The 22,021-nt window shown below is 50.3% G+C and overlaps 1 protein-coding gene across 2 annotated transcripts in view; it reads left to right on the top strand.

Annotated features, from left to right (window-relative positions):
- TLN2 (talin 2) overlaps positions 1-22,021 on the top strand; it is a 71,794-nt gene that overhangs the window by 11,441 nt on the left and 38,332 nt on the right. For both annotated transcript variants that reach the window (XM_070763571.1, XM_070763570.1), the window contains exons 2-8: positions 14,042-14,210; positions 14,703-14,800; positions 15,836-15,965; positions 17,535-17,687; positions 19,146-19,288; positions 20,064-20,191; positions 21,056-21,119. In XM_070763571.1, the coding sequence (XP_070619672.1) occupies positions 14,075-14,210; positions 14,703-14,800; positions 15,836-15,965; positions 17,535-17,687; positions 19,146-19,288; positions 20,064-20,191; positions 21,056-21,119 (852 nt within the window). In that variant the 5' untranslated portion in view covers positions 14,042-14,074. The remainder of the gene's footprint in view (positions 1-14,041; positions 14,211-14,702; positions 14,801-15,835; positions 15,966-17,534; positions 17,688-19,145; positions 19,289-20,063; positions 20,192-21,055; positions 21,120-22,021) is intronic.

Below are 22,021 nucleotides of genomic sequence, written 5' to 3'. Positions count from 1 at the left end.
ATTGATGATGGAGTTTTCACACTCCTGTTTAGATCTCATTATCCTATGGGGTGACAACAGACCACAGATCCTCTGCGTTGAGCATAGAGCGCTTCTTGGCTATGGGGTGGTGTTTTCTTGCACTCCTTAGTACAGTGGAACCTCTACCTAAGAACGCCTCTACTTACGAACTTTTCTAGATAAGAACCGGGTGTTCAAGATTTTTTTGCCTCTTCTCAAGAACCATTTTCCACTTACAAACCCCAGCCTCCGAAACTGTAACCAGAAAAGGCAGGGGGAAGCCTCCGTGAGGCCTCTCTAGGAATCTCCTGGGAGGAAACAGGGCTGGAAAAGGCGGGGAGAAGCCTCCGTGGGGCCTCTCTAGGAATCTCCTGGGAGGAAACAGGACCTCCACCCTCCCTGTGGTTTCCCCAATCGCACGCCTTCTTTGCTTTTCCATTGATTCCTATGGGAAAAATTGCTTCTTCTATTTAAGAAACTAATCACGGAAGGCATTAAGGGCGTAAGTAGAAGGACCCCTGTAGTTTCATTCCACCTTCCTTCCTCAGGGCTGGTGCAGAATCCTCTCCAATGGGCAATAAAAAAAGCACTGTCCATTTGTTCTTCACCAGAGTCTCCCAAGGCCTTTGCCTCCTGGCCTGGTGCTTTTGTAGGACTGTGGAATTGGAGAAGCTGCCAGGCGGACAGGCTCTGCCTCTGAAGCGATGGGCCAAGTTATTCTTTTCATTAAAAAAAAGTTTTCAGAATTAGCAGATCAATCTGCTCAAGAGCAGGAAGTTGGAGCAACTTGGCTCAGATGACTTGCTAATTGAAGGGGGGGAGGCTTTGGGAGAGGGTTTTTTTTAATTCCCCACCTTCCTGTTAATGTGCGAATTGCCTCCTCCCTTTGCTTGAGTGGCCAAGCTGCCTTTCCTGGGCTGGTGGGACCTCCAGTCACTCTCCTGCTTCCTTACTGGTCTTGAGCTTCCTGGCTTCTTCCCTTCCTCTCCGCTGTCGTTGCCAGAAGACCTCTCAGGCTTTTGCCGTCTGCTCCCACCCTCCCTGCTCCTGGGGCAGCCCCTTCGGGCTTCCTCTCTCGGTGGAGAGTGGCCGTGGAGGGCTGGAGGAAGAGGGCCGGTGGGGAGAGGGCAGTGGCCACGTGGGAGGTGCAATGGGCTTCTCTGCCTGGGCTTTGTCAACCGTCACCTGCAGCCCAGGAGCGGAGCAACCTTCTCAAAACTGGGCTTCTATTTTTGAACCCCCATGACACACGGCTGTGGGAATTCTTCAGGGGAGTTCGTGGAAGTCTCAATTGTTCAGCCAAAAGAACTGAACGAAATCCCTTGTCTACAGCAGCCTCCCCCCCCCAAGGGAGTTTCCTCCAGGCTGCACTGTACCCAGCTTGTGCAGTTGTGGGCCCCAGTGCGCCAGTGGGGAATTGCACCAGTGTGCAGTACAGTCAGTGGGTGGGTTGCATCTGTTTAATTAATTGATTGATTGGATTTATATGCCACCCCTCTCCGAAGGCTCAGGGCGGCTTACAACCCATAACAAAGAACAGTACAATATAGTCCTCTAGACCCAATTAATTTAAAACTAAGTGTACTAACCTACAAAACCCAGTATTATTTTTTTTTTAAACCCAATCCTACCCACTCACACAACAATCATACATAACACTCATGGGCCTGGGGGCTAGAGTCCAATCGGCCCAAGCCTGGCAACATAGATGAGTCTTTCTCTTGCAGAAGGCAAAGAGGGTGGGGGCAGTACGGATCTCTGGGTGGAGCCAACTGCAGAGGGCCGGGGCCCCCACAGAGAAGGCCCTTCCCCACCAAGCGACATTGTCTGGTTGACAGGACCTGGAGAAGGCTGACTCTGTGGGACCTGACCGGTCGCTGGGATTCTTCCTACTGGAGGGGTCTCTTTTCCAATTTGGGCAGCTGTAATGGCGAGACTCTGTTGGCAGAAGAAGCGCCAGGGAGAATGCAGACCCCGGGTGCCTTCCGATGCTGGGCAGAACCCGTTTTATTCTTGGCCGTCTCCACCCAGGTTTATTTCCAGCTGCAGCCAAGTTCTTCTGATGCCTCCTCATTTGAAACGCGCCTTGAGTTACCCAGGAATCGAATTCTGGGCGACCAAGCACGGAGCCTCTTCACCTTATTGCCAATTCTTGCCCAAAAGGAGGAGCTCCGGCAGTAGAGGAGCCGGGGGTGGGAGACCACAGGGAGGGTCTGGGAGAAGAGGCGAGGAGGCCGGCCAAGGGTGTTGAGGGCCCTTCTTAACAAAAGAGCTGGGTTGGAAATTGCAGGCAAAGAAGGAGGGATCGCCAGTCTTGAAGGTCCTTTGAATCAACAGCCAGGGCTACCCAAAGTTCAAATGTCACAATGTGGTTCAGGCTAATGTCCTTAGAACCACATTTGTGTGCAAAGAGGTCTTGGGGAGTAGAGAGTGTCGGTGGGCTGCTTATCCTCCCCCCCCCCTGTCGCAATTGCGTGTTCTACACAAGAGCCGTTCCGAGTTCCTGCATTGCTGAGCAGACATTAATAGCCCTGCAACCCGAAACCTCCCCTGCCTGGGCCTGCATTGTGGCAGCAAAGTCTTCCTCTGCAGCAGCAGGACTGAGACCCCCTGAGACTAAACGAGGGGCTCCCTCTGCAGCCCCAGAGCCATCGGAGGGAAGATGCTCTGAGCCTTTGCCTCCCGCAGACACCCGCTCCAGGAGGCCGCGGGCAAAGATTGGGGCGTGAACTGACCCCGCCAATGGCTTGGCCATCTTCTGAGATGGGGCTGAGTTCCTTTGCTCCCCTTGGAGGGAGTTCCAGAGCCCCAGAGGTAGGTGCTGAGAGTCCGAGGAGGGAAAACGCAACCCTGCTAAGCAGGCAATTGAGGCCTTGGAGAGAAGGGGGTTTGGGGGGGGCAGAAATACCGCCCAAGGCCTGGATGGCCTGTGTTGCAAACTACAGAATCTCCTTTCTAATTTATGGATTCCGCAAAGACCTTAAGTTGAAGTGTGTCTGCAGATCTATTAAGGAAGAAGGCAACCTGCCCTCTGGTGTTTTGTTTTAATACTAATTAAGGTTAAAGCAACTCAAAGGCGCCAAAATAATTTTTTTAAGCCCCCAGCTCTCCATTCCTGGTTCCTCCAGGGTCGTTGTGGGTCTGTCTTCCTTCTCCCCTTTTATCTTTTCAAGCTTTGAAGTTTTCCCTTTGAAAGCCTGGAGGTCACTGATCTGATCAGTAGATAAGTTGAAGACTGGTGTCCATCAGCCACAGAAGAAAGGCGGTGGGGGGAGGGGCAGCGTCCTGATTCAAGGGGGGTTACAGGCAACGGGATCTTGGAGGGACCTGATTCCAGGGAGAGGATCTTCTGCTGAAGCCCCATCAGAAGCACAAGAGGCGGTCAAGGAGCTGCTTGTAGAAGCACTTGGATTTTCTCCCGTTGGCTGCTAACAAGGCCTCCTCGGCCTGCTCTGTGCTGGGATTAGAGCAGCGGTTGGCATTCCGAGCAGAATTGCGAAGCCCTTCGGGGTCATTTCAAGCTGTTTGGGCCTGAGAATTCAAGCGGGAGGCTGACCAGAACCTTCAGCGCCATCCCAGTGCCTCCTCTTAAGCACAGAAACTGCCCCTGCCCATCGAGTCTAGCCAACCAGCTGCCCAAGGGAGGCCACGGATCTCCCAACAGCCCCACTGCCATCGTGGCTAAGGGATGTTGAGCCCCAGAACTTCCATGAATTGATCCAACCTGGTAGTGAAGCCAAAGGACCCCCCCAACCCCTGCATACAAAATCAACCGCATGGTTTAAGGTAGGGGTAGGCCAAGTTGGCTCTTCTATGACATATGGACTTCAACTCCCAGAATTCCTGGGCTAGCATGATTGGCATAGGAATTCTGGGAGTTGAAGTCCACAAGTCATAGAAGATCCAACTTGGCCTACCCATGGTTTAAGCAGTCGCCCTGAACATCTGGAATTCTTGAGATGCTCAGGTCCTCCTGAGAAGCTTCCACTTTGCCACAGGCTGCTCCGAAGCTTCAGGCAGGAAATCAGCCCAGTCCTGGGGGGGGGGAGGTCCTGTTGTAGCCAGCAAACCCTCCCCCACCCTCCGCTCAGCATGTGATGGAATGCAGTTGCCCAGAAATCACATCCCTCCACCTCTTCCAAGGCAGTGGAGTCCTTGGGTTGCCTGAGACCGTGAATGTTGCCTTCAGAGGGTCAATTCAGGCAGCGGAGAGACTCCCATCCACCCCCAGGTGACTCACCTGCACCTATGCGGAGCAGAGGCCTCCACACCACTGACCCTACTGGTCAGCCCCCAGTGTGGACCATTGTTGCCATGGGGAACCGATCCTTTGTGGAAAACAGAAGAAATGGCAGCACCCCATCCCCTCAATTGCAGGGGAAAGTGTTTAGATCAGAGAGAGAGAAAGGGGGGGTCCCCTTGCCTCCCCCCCCCCAGGCCTCTCTGTCCAAACCGCCAAGTGAGGCCTGGGGCATTTATCTTCTGTTGCTGCAGGGGGCCAACAATAATTAAATTATGGGAAAGGAGACCATAGAGAAAGTCCTTCCTGGAAGTTGGTCTTCCTTTTGAGCTCCTAAATCCAGAGTGAGGCCTTTCAGAAGGACGTGGTTGTTTACGGGGAGTTTATTCTCTGCCCCCTCCCCCCTTTCATTCTCTCGTCCGTCCACCCGAGAACCTCTACTGCCCTTAGACCAGCTGCATAGTCCATGCTGGGTGCCCACCAGCCCTTCTTTGGTGTCTCTCTTTCAGACTCTTGGCTTGGCTCGACCCCCCAACCCTGCCCTCCAAGGGTGGGTCTGCTTGGTGGAAGGCAGCCCTGATAAAGGCCACGCTGCCGCCTCACCTCCGTGGCCTCCGCTCCGTTCCCAGCCGCTTCCCACTGCAGACTCATTATTCCCAAGAGACCGATGGGGAGTTAATGTTCTGCTCTCTGGCTTTGGTTTAGCGGGAGTAATTATCACGTTTCCAGAGTGGATGGCGGTGACTTGTCCTCGGCTACAGTGTTTTTTGGAAATGGTCTTTGTCTTCTGGGCCTCCTGGGAAGACGCTCCGTGTTTCTTGTTGCGTTTTCGGAGCTGTGTTCCAAGATTTGGTGTCTGTCAAACTTTTCCTCCTTGTGGCGTGTGTGTGCGTGCGTGAAGGCCTCGTGCCAGATTCTTCTCCAAACCATAAATGCCTCTCGCGCTCTCGTAAACTTTGATATACCTATTCTGTGGGGCTTTTCATGGAAGGATGAACGAGGTGCAGAGTTAAATTTCTTGACCTCTGGTAGGTCCAGTAGCCCATTTTTGGCCCTCCCCAGGCTGCAGAGGCTTTCTTGGAGCTTGGGGAGGGCAAGAATGCCCTCCTGGGCCACCCTGGAGGCTGTTTGGAGGCTGAAAACATCCTCCCAGAGCCTCCACGTGAGACAAAAATCATCTGGCTGCTGTGCACATGGATGTTGGAGCTGAGCTAGGGTAGCGGCTCATGTGCCAGCAGATATGGTTCTGCCTGCCACCTGTGGCCCCCGTGCCAGAGGTTCCCCCTCACAGCTCTAGGTCAAAATACAGCCTGCTATTTTTGTGGCTAAGTGCTTCACTCCAATATGTAGCCTTCGTGTGCCAAAAGGGGACCGAGGGTCGGCCTTGTTAATTTTTCCACAAGACTCAGGGAACCAGAAAACTTGGAAAGAAGGCGTTTGAATTGCACACTGAGGGTCTTCCTTCATTCTCCACCTCAAACCGACCAGCCTTGCCGCAGACCCCCCCGGCCACAAAATACAAAACCACGAGAGAAACTTGAGGACTTTCCGTTATTCATGTGGCCCAAACCAGGAAGCAGAATCCCTGCACATCTGGGCTTAGGGGGCCGGAGGAACAGGTCCTACCAGCTGCCCCCTTGCAGTCTTTCATTCCCACGGAGATTAGTTTTTAACTTGGCATCGGGTCGCCAGGTGCCCAAATAGGTGTAAAACCTGCTGAAATTCATCCTGGGCGTTAAATGGGGGGGGGTCCCTTGGCTTGAAGCTAGTTTGCTTGGCTGACTTTGAGTTAAAAGTGAAGGTGGCATCTTAGGAGTTTCCTGGCGCCTTCTACATTCTCCAGTTTTCCTTTACACGAAGCCTCCAGATGGAGAAGGACCAGCTCCGTCTCGTGTCTCCCAATCCTGATTTTGGGCAAAGAATAAATATTTTTTATACGTCGGCAGCAGTTTCTTCTGTTCGTCCTTAAAACGAGCCTCCACACCGTTTTTTCACAAAAGATCCAAGGAAGCGGATCAAAAGGCCCAGGAAGGTTTCGTAAAATAAATCACTGTTTTGGTCGTTGTGTTGTTTGCTCCCCACCCTACTGGAGCTGACAGAAATATAATTTTTGAAATCCTAACGGGGTTTTTGTGTGTGTGTGTGTTTAGGCAAAACCCAAGCTGTTTCCATTTATTAGTTGAAATATCCCTATTCCAGAAAACACGCCCGAAACATAATTGATTTGTTTGCCTGCAGTGACCATAATGACTGTGATATGTAATGCATCCAGCCCCCTCCCCCCCCCCTTTGCTTCCTCTGGAACAAAAGCAAAAGAAAACCTAGGATTGTCTCTGGGGCTTTTATATTTGCATTTATATTTTTATTATCTTGGTAAGGAAGCACAAAGAAAAGGAAAGCATCGTAGGCTACGTTGCGTGGTGAGGAAGTTGGTATCTGGGGCAGGATAGGGGATTCTCAGCCCCTTGAAGACGGGTGGATTGGAACTCCCAGAATTCCCCAGCTAAGCTGAGAGTCGAAGTCCACCCATTTTCAAGTGGCTAAGGTTGAGCAACACGGCTCTGGTCAGGCGGCACCGCACAATGCTTCAAGGTCACATTTTGTGTGCCTCCCCTTGCGCTGTCTACACAATGCTCTTGCGGGGCCTGTTTTGCAGCCTCAGCAGCATCTGGAAGTCTTCCGGAGCAGCCTGGGTCAGCTGCAGCTGTCAGACCTGGTTTGAAAAGGCTCCTTCAACTCTTCCAATGGCTGAGCTGTTTTCTCAGCCGCCACATCTGTAAGGCCATCGGTTTAAAACCTCATCTACCACCAGGTTGTTTGGGGTTCATTTAGCCTGCGGGCATGGATGTAGGGGGATTTTTGGGGGGGGGGGGAACGGGCTCTGGATGCTTTTCCTTCTCAAGTGGGCTGCCTGCCCGTGTCAGGGCGATCTGGGTCTTCTGAAAAGGCTTTGCCACCTCCTGCAACTCATCCGAGGGAAGGGACATGGAATATTTACCGGTTCTTCCCTTTCCAGGGCAAGGAAAGCGGCAGTGATTTTAATCCTGATTTTCAAGGCAGCTGCTTAATTTTCTGGCTGAAAGAAGCCTTGATTTTCTTCATTCTTGAGCTTGCAGAAGGCGGAATGCTGAAGGAAGGTGGAAATACAGTGATCCCCCGATTATCGCGAGGGTTCCGTTCCAAGACCCCTCGCGATAATCAATATTTCGGGATGTAGTGGTGCGGAAGTAAAAACACCATCTGCGCATGCGCGCCCCTTTTTCCATGGCCGCACATGCGCAGATGGTGGAGTTTGCGTGTGGGCAGCGGGGAAGACCCGGGGAAGACCCAGGGAAGGTTCCTTCGGCCGCCCAACAGCTGATCTGCTCCGCAGCGCGGCAGCAGCGAGGAGCCGAAGATGGGGTTTCCCCGTTGCCTGGAAACCCCATCTTCGGCTCCTCGCTGCTGCCGCGCTGCAGAGCAGATCAGCTGTTGGGCGGCCGAAGGAACCTTCCCTGGGTCTTCCCGCCGCCCAGGCAAAGGGGAAACCCCAAGATCGCTTGCCACTTGCCACTTGCCCGTCACCCGCTCGCCCGGCCGCTCGCTTGCCGCTTGCCCGTTCGCCCGCCCGCCCGGCTGCTCGCTTGCCGCTCGAGAGCAAGAGGGGGAAAGATAGAGAAAGAGAGAGAAGGAAAGAAAGAGATGAGAGAGGGAGGAACAGAGTGTGAGAGAGGAAGAAGCAAGATAGAGAAAGAGAGAGAGAAAGAAAGATGAGAAAGGAAGGGAGTGACGTCATCGGGTGGAAAAATCACGATATAGCGTTTCGCAATGATCGGGATCGCGAAACTCGGGGGATCACTGTAATAGAAACACAGAAACCTAGAAGATTGACGGCAGAAAAATACCTCCTGGTCCATCTAGTCTTCCCTTATGCTACTTCCTGTATTTTATCTCAGGATGGATCTATGTTTATCCCAGGCATATTTCAATTCAGTCCCTGTGGATTTACCAACCACGTCTGCTGGGAGTTTGTTCCAAGCATCTACAGCTCTTTCAGTCACGTGGCTTCTGATCTTTCCCCCAACTAACTTCAGATTGTGTCCCCTTGTTCTTGTGTTCACTTTCCTATTAAAAACACTTCCCTCCTGGACCTTATTTAACCCTTTAATATATTTAAATGTTTCGATCCTGTCCCCCCTTTTCCTTCTGTCCTCCAGACTATACAGATTGAGTTCATGAAGTCTTTCCTGATACGTTTTATGCTTAAGACCTTCCACCATTCCTGTAGCCCTTCTTTGGACCTGTTCAATTTTGTCCATCTCTTTTTGTAGGTGAGGTCTCCAGAACTGAACACAGTATTATTCCAAATGTGGCCTCACTAGCGCGCTATACAGCAGGATCACAATCTCCCTCTTCCTGCTTGTTATACCTCTAGCTATGCAGCCAAGCATTCTACTTGCTTTCCGTACCGCCTGACTGCACTGTTCACCCATTCTGGGGCCTTCAGATTCTGTGGCACGAGGCGGTGCCTCAGCTCACGCAGAACAGACTCAAGAAGTGGGGTTAGCCCTGACCCACAATTCCTGGGAGTTTGTTTCCTTCCAACTGGGGCTGGGCCCATCCTTTGGGCCACCGCTCCCCTCCCAGCTATGCTGAGCATCTTCCGATGGAATTCCCTCCTTCCCTTCGGTGAAACTCATTCTTCCCTTCCTGGACTGGAAAGCAAGCGGCCTTGGTTCGGGTTCAGGTCACTCCCGGTGCCTGAAATGTTTCCTAGTGTGGGATGCAAACTCTGCTAGCGTTGAAGTGTCGAGTGGTTAATATTTAAGAGCGGAGACGTCTGTTGCTGTGAAAATTGGGGAAGATCACCAAGTCTGAGCTCATGGTGCAAAATGTAGAAAGTGGTCCCAGGTGGGCAGTTTGTCATTTCCTTCAGAGGGAGGAGAACAACTTGGAGAGAGGCGATTATTCATTCCAGCCATGGCTGTTTTTCCTTTAAGTGAAAGGGTGTGGAAGAGGCTTACCAAAGAATGGGGTTTGTGCAAAGGAGGTGCCCAAAATATGGGAAATCTTTATGAATAAGGGATGTGCGTAGGGAGATGTGATGTACACTTGCACATCGGCTAACAAAGTCACATGAGACCTTTCTTGCACCATATGCAGAATTCATGTATTTGCATGTTTATGAGCCAGAGAGTTTGGGCCAAATCTGGTGGTTGGAATTCCGTCTGCTTTTGGCGAGAAACCACTTTGGCTTTGGGTAAAACCCCAAAGTGGACGTTTTCCTTTCTCCCCAAAAGACATTTTGCGCTTTGCAGAGTGAAGGGGGTCTGCTTGGAGAAGGGGGCCTTTAGCTCTAATGAATAAAATAAAGAAATAACCCTGTGCTTGGCCCTTCCCTGTGCCCATCCTGTCCCGAGTGGTGATCCTTCGGACAGCAAAGATCTGGCTCAAGAAAGCAGCTGGCAGGCTGGAAAGATTAAATATCATCCGTTGAGAATCCAGAGTTGTGAGGAGGGTGGATTTATGAGCATCTTCGCTGTTGCCTTTGTGCCTCCTTCAAAAGGAGATCACTGCCCTACGTTGTCCAGGGATGTCATTGATTTCCATCGAGTCACCGTCTTCAGATGCTCCGAGCGTAGTTTGCAATGTTTGGGGGGGGGGATGGGGATAACATCCTTGCAAGGGGACATGAAGTCTGGAGCATTGATTGATCATGTTCCTATTTATCCACAAAGCAGCCGTGCGTCTGTGCCTCCTTGGCTTCCTGGCCGTTCAGAGATCAGTGATTGAGTCTTATTCATTCAGCTTCCTCTGCATTGAGATGCCTCACAAGATCTCAAGGAGCCCAAACCCTTGACAAAGACAAGCTGACATCACTTCCCTGTTGCAGAGGGAAGTTTGACAAGAGGGAGAGATTTGCATTTTCAAGTTCTCCCGTGGGGGCAACATCTGCTGAAGCCTCAATCCAAACGGACTCTTCACTCGGCCATAAATTGACCGGCTGAAAGAGCGGCAGTTTTTTGGCAACCGAAGCAGGACCTGTACGATGACGTATCCTCAGGTGCTCCCCTGCTCAGGGACCCTTGAAATCACCTTCCCTGGGATGCCAGCAGGAGCTCAGGGCGCTGTCTGTCAAACGGCAATTAAATCGACTCCCCGGGGACCTCACAGGCCTAGAACAAAGTGGGGGGAGGGGTGCAGACGGTTGCTTTGTTTAAAATTCTGAAGAAGGAGGAGGACGGGGAGTGGGGTTTGTGGTGGGAATCTTGAAGGCCCCCGTCTGACTACCCAGAGAGCATCTGAGCGTGGCCCTGTTGGCTCCAGAAGATGGCTTGGGCTGCCTTCAAGCTGACCAGCTCACCCCTTGCTTCCAATTCTCCTGGCTTTGGGCTCCGACGTTTAGCTAAAGTTTGCCAGGCTGCGTTTATTTATTTATATATTGTTTGGATTCTAGGCTGCCCTTCTCTGTAGACTCTGTAGGTGACTTGCAACAAGAATAAATACAAATAAACATGCTAGAAAACCAAACTTAAAAATCTAATCCCCCCCCCCCAATTCATCCACATTGATTCATTGGTATCATACATTGGTCTGGAGCAAGATGCCAGTGCTCAACGGCCCCCAGGCCTGCCAGCAAAGGGGAGTTTTTAAAACCTTGCAAAAGGCCAGGAAGGTGGGGGCTGTACAAAACTCTGGAGGGAGTTAATTCCAAAGGGCCGGGGCTGCCGCAGAGAAGGCCCTTCCCCTAGGTTCTGCCAGCCGGCATTGCTTAGCTGACGACCTGGAGAAGGCCAGCTCTGTGGGACCTGACTGGTCACTGGGATTCATGAGGTAGGAGATGGTCCTCATTGTTTGATCAACCCACCCACGTCTAGTCCTGTTTGCCCTCCCCCTGTGGTCAGAGGGAAGAGGTCTGAGACGGAAGGATTCTGGAAAGAGGCCAGAAGAGGCTGTGAACTCTGCCCCCTCGGCCTGGCCTGGGAGCTCCTGGGTCTTTGGGGGGTGCAAACGGCTGGTTCATCGGAGGACAAGGAGGTTCTTCCTGACGAACTCCCCGCTATGCAAACCCCAGGGACCCCGAAGGCCCAGTGGGGCAGCCCTGGGATGGAGAAGCGGCTGGTCTTGATTACGAGGCTGGGTTGTGCCAGAATTCCAGATGTTCAGATGTCACTTTTGGATGAACTTCATCTTTAGCAGAACGTCAGTTTAATGGGATGAGACGGTTCTGGTTTGGATCGTTTCAGGGATTTTGGAGAAGGGGAGATTTCACAGCTTCCCCTTTTGGGGGGGGTTGGCTGCACTTGTCCCCTCTAATTTGGGGGGGAGGAAAAGAGGCTTATTTTGCAAAATGTTTATTCACACACACACACACACACACACACACGTTGCTTGGCTGGGCTCCACCCAGCATGAGCTGCTGCAGAGAGAGGACCAGACGTCCTCCAAGTGTGACTGGCAGGTTTCCAGTTCAAGCGTCCAGTTCGCTAGTGCAGGGGTCTCCAAACTTAGGAAGTTTAGGACTTGTGGACTTCAACTCCCAGAATCCCCCAGCCAGTGCATGCTGGCTGGGGAATTCTGGGAGTTGGTCCACAAGTCATAAAAGTTGCCCAGTTTGGAGACCCCAAGTCAAGTGAGAATGACCCCGCAGCCTGGAACTGCCCTCCCTCCCTTGTCGTCCGGTGGCAAAGGCCCTTCGTTGCCCCAAAGGCTTTGGGGTTGAGAGCAGCCTGTGATATTCTTTCGCCACTGTTTTGCGGGAGGTTTTTCAAGAGCTCCGAAATGAGAACTGTAACTTTTCCATCGCTTTTTGCCCAGTGGAGTCTCTGAGACTAGAAAAAGAAAAAGAAGAATCTACCTGTAGTGGGTGGAAATAGTTGGGAGAGTTGGTGAGATGCAGAATAAGTGGTAAAGGGAGCGTGGCCTGGTTGGAAGGAGCCTTCTTCGGTTTTGCTGATGAAAAAGCTGCTGGTGGCTGGAGGGTCGCCCTGTGGTGGCCTGTTGCGCAACTGTGTCCCCCATTATTATTATTGTTGTTGTTGTTGTTATTGCTATTGTTGTTATTATTGTTGTTGTTGATTGGACATATGCCGCCCTTCTCCAAGGACTCGGGGGGGGGGGGGGCTCACAACATTTAGCCTTTTGCCAGCGCATGGGGAGATGCCACCGGGCACTCCCACCCTCCGTCTGCCTTGTCCATCGGCTGCAGCCTCTTGGAGACCAGGGTGATATCACCGCTTAGCCTGATCCCACCCCCCTGCTGGGTGGGGGCTGTTGCCCCTTCCTCTGCGGGAAGCGCATCCTTCTCCCGGGAGGCCCTCTCTAGCCCCTCTTCTGTCTGGGTGGGAGGAAGGTTGTGCTCTGGCCCCCTTCCCTCTCTAGGACCAGGCGGTGGGGGCTGCCCACCCTGGGATCAGCTGCTGGAAAGAGTGAAGCCCATCTCCAGCGAAGGGCGGGCAGCCTTGAGAGTAATCAGCTCCAGCTTCCAGAAGCTGCTTAAGGAACAGGCTGCCTGAGTCATGTCCCTAAGGGGGAGGGGGGCTTTTGGCTCTCTCTAACCTTAGGAGAAGGTGGGGCTCGGTTTTGGACCCTGCCTCCAACTGGGCCCTCTTGGGGCTGTAGGACAGTGTTTCCCAACCTTGGCAACTTGAAGATATTTGGACTTCAACTCCCAGAATTCCCCAGCCAGTGAATGCTGGGAGTTGAAGTCCAGATATCTCCAAGTTGCCAAGGTTGGGAAACACTGCTGTCGGAGGCTTCTAGGCCCTGGTGCTGTTGGCTGAAGACTTATTTTGGATGACTTAAGAGCCGAAGATGCTCCTCTAGTCCTAGACCTCCCCCTTCCTCTCCCCCCTCCCCAGTTCAGGAAGAAGAAAGCCCCAAACCTGCTTGGGGACCTTTCATTGCTGGGGCTTCAGGTCAATCCTAGAGTAAGACTGAAAGCAAACCCAGGCGTCTCCGTAGGGTTCCAACTATTTGTAATCTGGACCATCTCCGCTACTGCTTGGCATGGAGTTTGACATTTTAGACAGAGAGAATGGATCATTCCAGCGGTGGATCCACAGCGTAAGATCAAGAGCGATTATGGTGGAAGTGAAGCTCAGTGGCAGAACATTGGCTTCTCCTGCAAAAGATCCCACATTGCAAGCTCGGTGTTGAGATCAAAATACGCTGAATAGCAGATGGGGAGAAAAATTGAGCTGGACGTTTTCCACTCGGCTGCTGCTGCTGGTCACAACAGGCATCATTGGCTCGAGGGGCAAATGACGGTGACGCCATCTAAGTCAGTGATGGGGAACCTTTTTTTCCTCGGGGGCCAAAAAGCACGCATGCGCCAGTGCCCACACCCATAATTCAATGTATTAGGAGGGCGAAAACAGCTTCCCCTGCCCTCCCGGAGGCCCTCTGGAGGCCGGAAATGGCCTGTTTCCCAACTTCTGGTGGGCCCAGGAGGCTTGTGTTTCACCCTCCCCAGGCTCCAAAGGCTTCCCTGGAGAAAGGGAAGGCTGAAAATGCCCTCCCCCATCCCTCTGGAGGCTCTCTGGAAGCCAAAAACGCCCTCCCAGAGCCTCTGTGTGAGCCAAAATTCAGCTGGCCAGCACACCCATGCACACTGGAGCTGAGCTAGGGCAATGGCTTGCGTGCCAGCAGATATGGCTCCATGTGCCACCCGTGCCATAGGTTCTCGCTGATCTAAGTCAACGTCCAGAGTGCGGAATGGTGGTGGTAGCAGAGGGGGAAGAAAGTGTCCGGGGAAGGAGACGGTCTGGCGCTTGTGAGTCCTTCCTCGGGGCTCATATCCCGTGTCTTCTTCCTTTGAAGGGGAGATAAAAGCCCCCCGAGGGATCCAGCACCATGGTAGCCTTGTCGCTGAAGATCTGTGTCCGGCAATGCAACGTGGTCAAGACGATGCAGTTCGAGCCCTCCACTGCAGTCTACGATGCCTGCCGGGTGATCCGTGAGAGGGTCCCCGAGGCCCAGGCGGGGCAAGGTCAGTCTCGGACAAACCTGGGTCCCTTCAACCAGTGTTTCCCAACCATGGCAACTTGGAGATATTCGCATTCGCTGGCTGGGGAATTCTGGGAGTTGAAGTCCAAATATCTTCAAGTTGTCAAGGTTGGGAAACACTGCCTTAAACCATGGCTTGCCTATCAGTGCTGTAACAAGCAGGGATGTTTGCAGGACAGAAGGGAAAGGGGGGACATGATCGAAACATTTAAATATGTTAAAGGGTTAAATAAGGTCCAGGAGGGAAGTGTTTTTAATAGGAAAGTGAACACAAGAACAAGGGGACACAATCTGAAGTTAGTTGGGGGAAAGATCCGAAGCCACGTGAGAAAATATGGTTTGACTGAAAGAGGAGTAGAGGCTAAAGAATGAAGCTTAGGGCCCAGGCAAAAGTTCTCTGCTTGACCGGAAGGGGGACATCTACCAGGAGAAGACCGCGCTGCTTCTTCACCAACTCTTCCGCCTTCTTTCACAGCCTCTGACTATGGGTTGTTCCTGTCCGATGAAGACCCGCGGAAAGGCATTTGGCTGGAGGCCGGCAGGACCCTGGATTACTACATGCTGCGGAATGGGGTAAGGCTTCTATGGGGAGGACAGCTGAGCCCTCCCCCTTCTTGCAGCTGCAGAACGCCTTGGGCTGCAGGGGTCAAGCAGGACCCGTTAGGCCTATTCATGGAACTGTGGTTCAGAGTAGCCGTTATTCTAACTGCCTTCTGCAGCATAACGGTAAAATCTCATTGAGTCTGTTAGTACTATGTACATAACTAGTTGGGTTTGGCAATATATAAAATAAATCAACGATGCATGCTTCCATGTATTAGAACACTATTGCTTTAAGAGCTAGTGCTACGGATGGCCACAAGAGGGCGCCAGAAGCATGATTCTCTCTCTCTCTGCTATTTGTTTTGTCTTTGGGCCTATGCTATAGTAAGAACTGTGTGTTCAAATGATGGTTTATGTATTTGTAAGCTGGACAAGTAAGCGTCTAGTATTGCATATGTATTGTTATTGACTGGTTTAACTGTATATGACTAGGATGGTTCTTTACTTAAGATACTTGTTACAGTAAATAATGTTGTATACACTAAATGTATCTGGACTGTATTACTGGATTATCAGCCGTATCTCTGGGCTATCAGGTGGGTATCTGCAAGACTTCCACGTTTCCTCTGTGTAGGTGTATCTTTGACCACTCAGAGATAACTCTGCACACTCCTTAAGAGAGTCCACCTTGACTCCAGGTGACCTCATGGCCAAAGTGCCCTGACAAGAGTCCTTTCAATTCCCCTCTGGTGGAACAGTGACGTGTCCTCGCCCACGTGGCTCTGAGTGCTAGCGGAGTCCAGCGCAATTATGCTACTGCACCTGGGTGAGTGATTTTGCTACCTGCCCAGGTGCAGTAGTGTAATTGTGCTGGACTCCACTAGCACTCAGAGCCATGGGGGCGAGCACACGTCACCCATCCACTTTAGCAGCCCACGTCTGCCTGGGCAACCCTGGAGGTGCATCCTTGACTCCCTCTTGCTCAGGTGTGGTCAGGGTCAAAGAAGCCACCAACTCCCAGGTTCGTCTCTGCTGTGAAATATCCCGGTGGTTTTTACTCCCCAGGATGTCTTGGAATACAAAAAGAAGCAGAGGCCCCAGAAAATCAGGATGCTGGATGGCTCCGTGAAGACGGTGATGGTGGACGACTCTAAAACCGTCGGAGAACTGCTGGTGACCATCTGCAGCCGGATAGGTAGGATGGAGGGGGGCCCCCCCGGCAGTTTGGCCCCGTTCCCCATAGAAGAGCAATGACAACGTGGTCCGAGGGGCCCAAACCCCCCACGTGAAGGGTGGGAAGTCTGTGCAGTAGGCAGTCCACTGTAATCACCCATCAAGAGGGGCTTCCAAAAGTGGCATTCCAGGAAATATTGGGGGTGGGTGGGTGGGTGTTAAACCAGGCTGTAGTTAGCTGGCCTCCAAAAGGGTCTTTTTGGGGATTGAGAACTTGTGCTAGGAATCTCTTGCTGTGCGTTGGCAGCTGCCCATTAGTTGGGTCTGTAGTGCAATAACTTGGTCATCATCTAGAGCAGTGGTTCTCAACCTGGGGGTCGGGACCCCTTTGGGGGTCAAAGGACCATTTTACAGGGGTCACCTGAAACCCTGGGAAAAGACAAATTTCCCCTGGTGTTAGGAACTAAAGCTTCTATTTATCTTCAATAAAGATTATATTTTCTTTTTTTTAAAAGGAACTAAGGCTTCTATTCTGGCCCCTTGGAACCTATTTTTGCAATCTGACCAATCAGGCGTTGACAGTGGGTGTGTCCCTCTGGCCTTCCTGCCAATCAGCTTCAAGCTCTGTTGGGAGAATTGGCGCTAGGCTTATGGTTGGGGGTCACCACTACATGAGGAACTGTATTAAGGGGTCGTGGCATTAGGAAGGTTGGGAACCACTGACCTAGAAGGTGGGGGGCCCTTGATGTGGATCGAAGGAGGAGGGTCTGCCTCTCTTAGGTCTTCCTTGATTTATTTATTTCATTTATTTATTTATTGGATTTGTATGCCGCCCCTCTCCGTAGACTTGAAAGAGGGCTGAAGGGCTGAAGGGTGACCTTGGTGCAGCCTATTTTCCTGGAGCTCCCAGCCAGGATGTCGCCCTCTTAATTAAATGTGATGCTTCAAATTCTCTGCCAGAATAAAATGTCTTCTTCTTTTTTTTGCTGCTAAATGGGTGAAGCCCTTGTGCCTGTCCTCTGCTGCTGAGCTCTGCTGTTTGCTGGATGGCAGTTAATGGCAGGGAAGAGGCTTCACCAGGGGGGTTCTGACCACAGACTTCACCTCTGTTAGAATGTCTAGGTAACATAATAAACCTTCGGAGAGGGGCGGCATACAAATCTAATAAATTATTATTATTATTATTATTATTATTCCACAAATTTAAGTAGAGTTAATGTAGCGATGTGGGTTAGTCAGTCAATGAAGCAGACTTAGTACAAAATAGAACAATATTATTATATACAGATAGGCAAATAAACTATATTAATTACACAGTCCAATATCCTACACATATAATCCTAATAATGGTTTACGAACCAGGTTATCACACACAGCAAATATAAATCTCTCTAGTATAAACTCCCCCGAGAGGAACATCGTTGGCTCCCTCTTGTGGCGAACCAGCAAATGACTCTTAAAGGTACAGTCTTAAACTTACCTTGTTTGCTTCTGTATTGCAACACCCAGCATATTTACATACAGTATAACAACCCCGAAACATGCCAGTTCTTACAACTCAGGAAAATTAAATTTTTTTTGGCATTTTTAGGCATCACCAACTACGAAGAGTACTCCTTAATCCAAGAAGGCATTGAGGAGAAGAAGGAAGACGGCACGGGGACCCTGAAGAAGGATCGGACGCTGCTGCGAGATGAAAAAAAGATGGAGAAATTAAAAGCCAAGCTGCACACTGACGACGACTGTGAGTGGCTCCCTCGGGTAGCGAGTCTTTTCCGGGGACGAAGAACTTGTATGCAATCACCTCGAAAAGGGGAGTGGTTTGGCAGTAGCCCTGCTTCAGTAGGAACCTCTTAGATTGGCACGTAATCTTAAAGTGGATGCAGGTGCCTTGAAATGCCCACACACTAAATCTAGGCTTCAAATGTAAACTGCTTAAAAAAAAATAAAGGGAACCCTTAAACAACACAATATAACTCCAAGTCAATCAAACTTCTGTGAAATCAAACTGTCCACTTAGGAAGCAACACTGATTGACAGTCAATTTCAGATGCTGTTGTGCACATTCAACTTTGTACAGAACAAAGAGAATTCAATGAGAATATTTTTATTTTTATTTTATTAACACATTGGAATTTTATGCACAACATCCAGAAAAACAAATGGCATTGGTATTTTTGGATGCAAAGAAAGCTTTTGATAACGTCCACTGGATTTTTATGAAATCACAATTAAATAAAATGCAATTTGGCACTAAATTTATTAATTTAATTGATGCTATATATTCAAATCAAACAGCCAAAATTATATTAAATAATGATCAAAGAGGTGTTAGACAAGGTTGTCCCCTTTCACCGTTGTTATTTATTTTAACACTGGAAAACTTATTAATAAAAATAAAGGCAAATAATAATATTGAAGGATTAGAGATTAGAAAAGAATCCTATAAACTCTAGGCTTTTGCTGATGACATTGTTTTTATCATAGAAAATCCTTTGACTTTGGTACCAAAATGAGAATATTTCATTCATTCGCATCTAGGAGGTGTTATTTGAGTGTTCCCTTAATTTTTTTTCAGCAGTATATTTTTAAGAAGGAGTTGGAGATCTCCAAGATAAAAGGAAGCTGTATATAGTTAGAGTACGTATGTTAAATAGCTATAGGATTGTATTGTTAAGAAAGTAAATAAGTGTTTGTAAAGGAGGATAATTAAAAGAAGTAAGATGATATAAATAAAGTTGTTTTTAAAAAGGATAATATGAATGGCATTTGTGACATAGGTCTTATATAAAAGCTGAATGCGAACGGTGGGTACCTAGCACCATATGATAAACCGAGAGTGAGTTGGTTGGGTCAAGATAGACAACATAACATGTCTGCCTTTTGCTTTTTGCTTTTTTGTTGAGATGCGTTAGGTGTTATTACGTCTATGTTTTACAATTATCGATTGCGTGATGTTTTTTTAAAAATGTATATAAATTTAATAATAACTATTAAAAAAAAAAAGGAGATCTCCAAAATGAACCACAGCTCGTTCTAATTGTTTAAACGCAGCCCTAAGTAAAGAGGTTCCTTGACCAGAGTGCAGGAGTTTCAGGCCCGTAGGGAATGATGGGAGCTGCAGTCCAGTGACCTGAAGGAGGCCAAGGGGAGGGACAGCTGTGATATGATCTGCCTCCTTCTCCCCCCCCCCCCCCCCCAGTGAACTGGCTGGATCACAGCCGGACGTTTCGGGAACAAGGGGTGGACGAGAACGAGACGCTGCTGCTGAGACGGAAGTTCTTCTACTCTGACCAGAACGTGGACTCCAGAGACCCCGTCCAGCTCAACCTACTCTATGTCCAGGTGTGCTGGGGGGGGGGATAGGTGACCCTCTTGCTAAGGCACCAGCTGGTCAAAGGCAGTTTGACCCTTTTTGATTCAGCAATGCCACACATCTGCACATCCTATTAAACATGACCTTTGGGTGTGAAGCCCAGGACAAGGGGGTCCTAACCCCCAAAACACTAGACCAGTGATGGCAAACCTATGGCACAGGTGCTACAGGTGGCACGCGGAGCCATATCTGCTGGCACGCGAGCAGTTGCCCTAACTCTGCTCCAATGTGCCTGTGTGTGCCGGCCAGCTGATTTTTGGCTCACACAGAGCTTCCAGGGGGTGGGGGGGTGTCTTTACCTTTGGAGCCTGGGGAGGGCAAAACACGAGCCTACTGGGCCCAGCAGAAGTTGGGAAAGTGGCCATTTCCAGCCTCCAGAGGGCCTCCAGGAGGACGGGGAAGCAGGTTCCGCCCTCCCCAGGCATTGAATTGTGAGCGTGTGCACACTCTTTTGGCACCCAAAGGAAAAAAGGTTTTGCCATCACTGCACTGGATCCTTGCAAAGTGAGTCAGGGGCTTAGTTTGTGGAATATTGGAGTCTGAAATTGGGTATTTTAGCCCCGTTTATTAGTCAGTCCGCTAAGGGGAGGATGCTGCTTTGGGTGACCCCCTGGAGGCCTCCCCCCTTCTCTGTTGCTTTGCGAGGAAGGGAGGGGATGAGTTTCATGGAAAACGTGGGGGCTGGCAAAGGGAGGGTCCTTGGGCCTGAGAGAGACTCTCCCCCCCCACCCGTTGGCTTTCTAGGCCCGCGATGACATTCTGAACGGTTCCCACCCGGTTTCCTTCGAGAAGGCCTGTGAATTTGGCGCTTTCCAGGCCCAGATCCAGTTCGGGCCTCACGTGGAGCACAAGCACAAGCCTGGATTCTTAGAGTAAGCGAGACTCTTCCCTGGGGGTGGGGGGGCTGGCTGGAGCTGGGCAGCTGCCTGCACAATTGCTATAGCCCGGGGGGGGAGGTCTTTGGGGACCTTCCCACCCCCTCACTCCCACCCACCCACCCACCCCCCTGCCCAAGGTAATTCCAGCATTTGTTGCTGAGAAGGGTGGGGCGACATCTGGTTCTGGTGTCCAGCCTCTTGCCTCAAAGCACCAAAGGGCCGAGTGGGACCTCTTTGCCCAGGCTTCCCACATTGGAATTGGAAATGCACGGCCATCTCAGTGGTCAAGCTGCAAATTGCAATAGCCCTTAGACTTAATCTACCGCTTCACAGTGCTTGACCATTTACGGAGTCATTGTCTTGCCCCCAACAATTTTGGGTCTTCATTTTACCCACCCCGGAAGGACGGAAGGCCGAGTCAATCTTTGGAAGGTCCCTTGAAGGGCTCCGGGTGCTGCTGGTGTTGAAGGAAGAGGGTGGGGTTCATGGGGTTTGGCTAAAGCAGCTCCAGGGGATTTAAATCATGTGGTTTAACCGTCATCTGGAGGTTTACATCTGGCCCGGGAACAGGAGAGTTCACCCTGCTCAGAGTTCAGATTCAGAAGGCTCAATTGGGGGGTGAGACCCCCCTCCCGGAGGCCCTTGCTCCCACCATTTGCCCCAAGGGAGAATTCCTGCAGACCCACATCCAGGCATGTGAATAATGGAGTAGTCACCACTGGCCCGCTGCTGGACTTCCATTCCCAGAATGCCCCAGCCAGCCAGCCTGACTCTGTGGATCTGCAGCTGGACGTTTTCCAATCAAAAGGAAGACACCCCCCCCCCCCCCCGGTTAATTCTGACTCCTTGTCCCTACAGCCTGAAAGAATTCCTGCCCAAAGAATACCTCAAGCAAAGAGGGGCCGAGAAGAGGATATTCCAGGTAATGAGAAAAGGAGCCTCCTGCCCCAGTGGCCCTTCTCTCTCTCCCTCTCTCTCCCTCTCTCTCCCTCTGGGTGTGTGTGTGTGGTTTGTGCAACCTCACAAGTTGGCTTTGTGTCCTTCGGTCAAGTGTAAAGGAAGCAGGTGTCCTTTCTTCCTCCCTTTTGCTCCTTCTGGCAAACTTCCTGCCCTAAATTATAGTTCTGTGCCTGTCTGGGAGACTGGATCGCTTCTCAGTGCCTTCTCTTCCAGAAAGGGTGCATCTTCATTCATGTATCTTTGTATTACTGTATTGATGTATCTTTATTATATATTTTTTATCTCCACGTCCATATGAAGGGATTGGATACTGTAGCCTAGAGGATAATTCTCTGCCTTACAAGGCAAAGGTTGCAGGTTCAAGTCCCAGTGGGTATGGCTAGCTGATGAGGTCAAAATAAGACTGAAATAGATCTATCCTGGTCTCCCTTAATTTTCAAATTCAGCAAAAAACATGTGACATATATATATATATGTGTGTTAAATTCATATACCTTAAAAACAAAAGTATCCATAACATATATAATTTCGTAATTCCCTCTAATCTCTTATATTGCCCTAATTACACCCACATCATATTAATAATTTATCAGTCTGTGTTTCTATTTTCCCTTCTCATTCTCTCTCTTCCTCTCTCTCCCATCTACCTTCCTTCCTTCCCTCCTTCCTTCTTTCCTTCCTCTCACCTCCCCACCTCTTCCTCTCTCCAAATACTTTTTCTTTCGCCTTCTGAACCTTCCCTTGCGATTTCTATTTCTAGTAACTCTTACATTGAACAGACTGATTATTACTAAATAATTATATTCTTGTGGTGTCTCTTCTCCCTTTTTAAAATGTTACTTAAGATATTTATTGCCATTATCC

Source organism: Erythrolamprus reginae, chromosome 10, assembly GCF_031021105.1.
Source record: "Erythrolamprus reginae isolate rEryReg1 chromosome 10, rEryReg1.hap1, whole genome shotgun sequence".
Classification (NCBI taxonomy): domain Eukaryota; kingdom Metazoa; phylum Chordata; class Lepidosauria; order Squamata; family Dipsadidae; genus Erythrolamprus; species Erythrolamprus reginae.
This window is presented reverse-complemented; position numbering and strand designations above follow the sequence as displayed.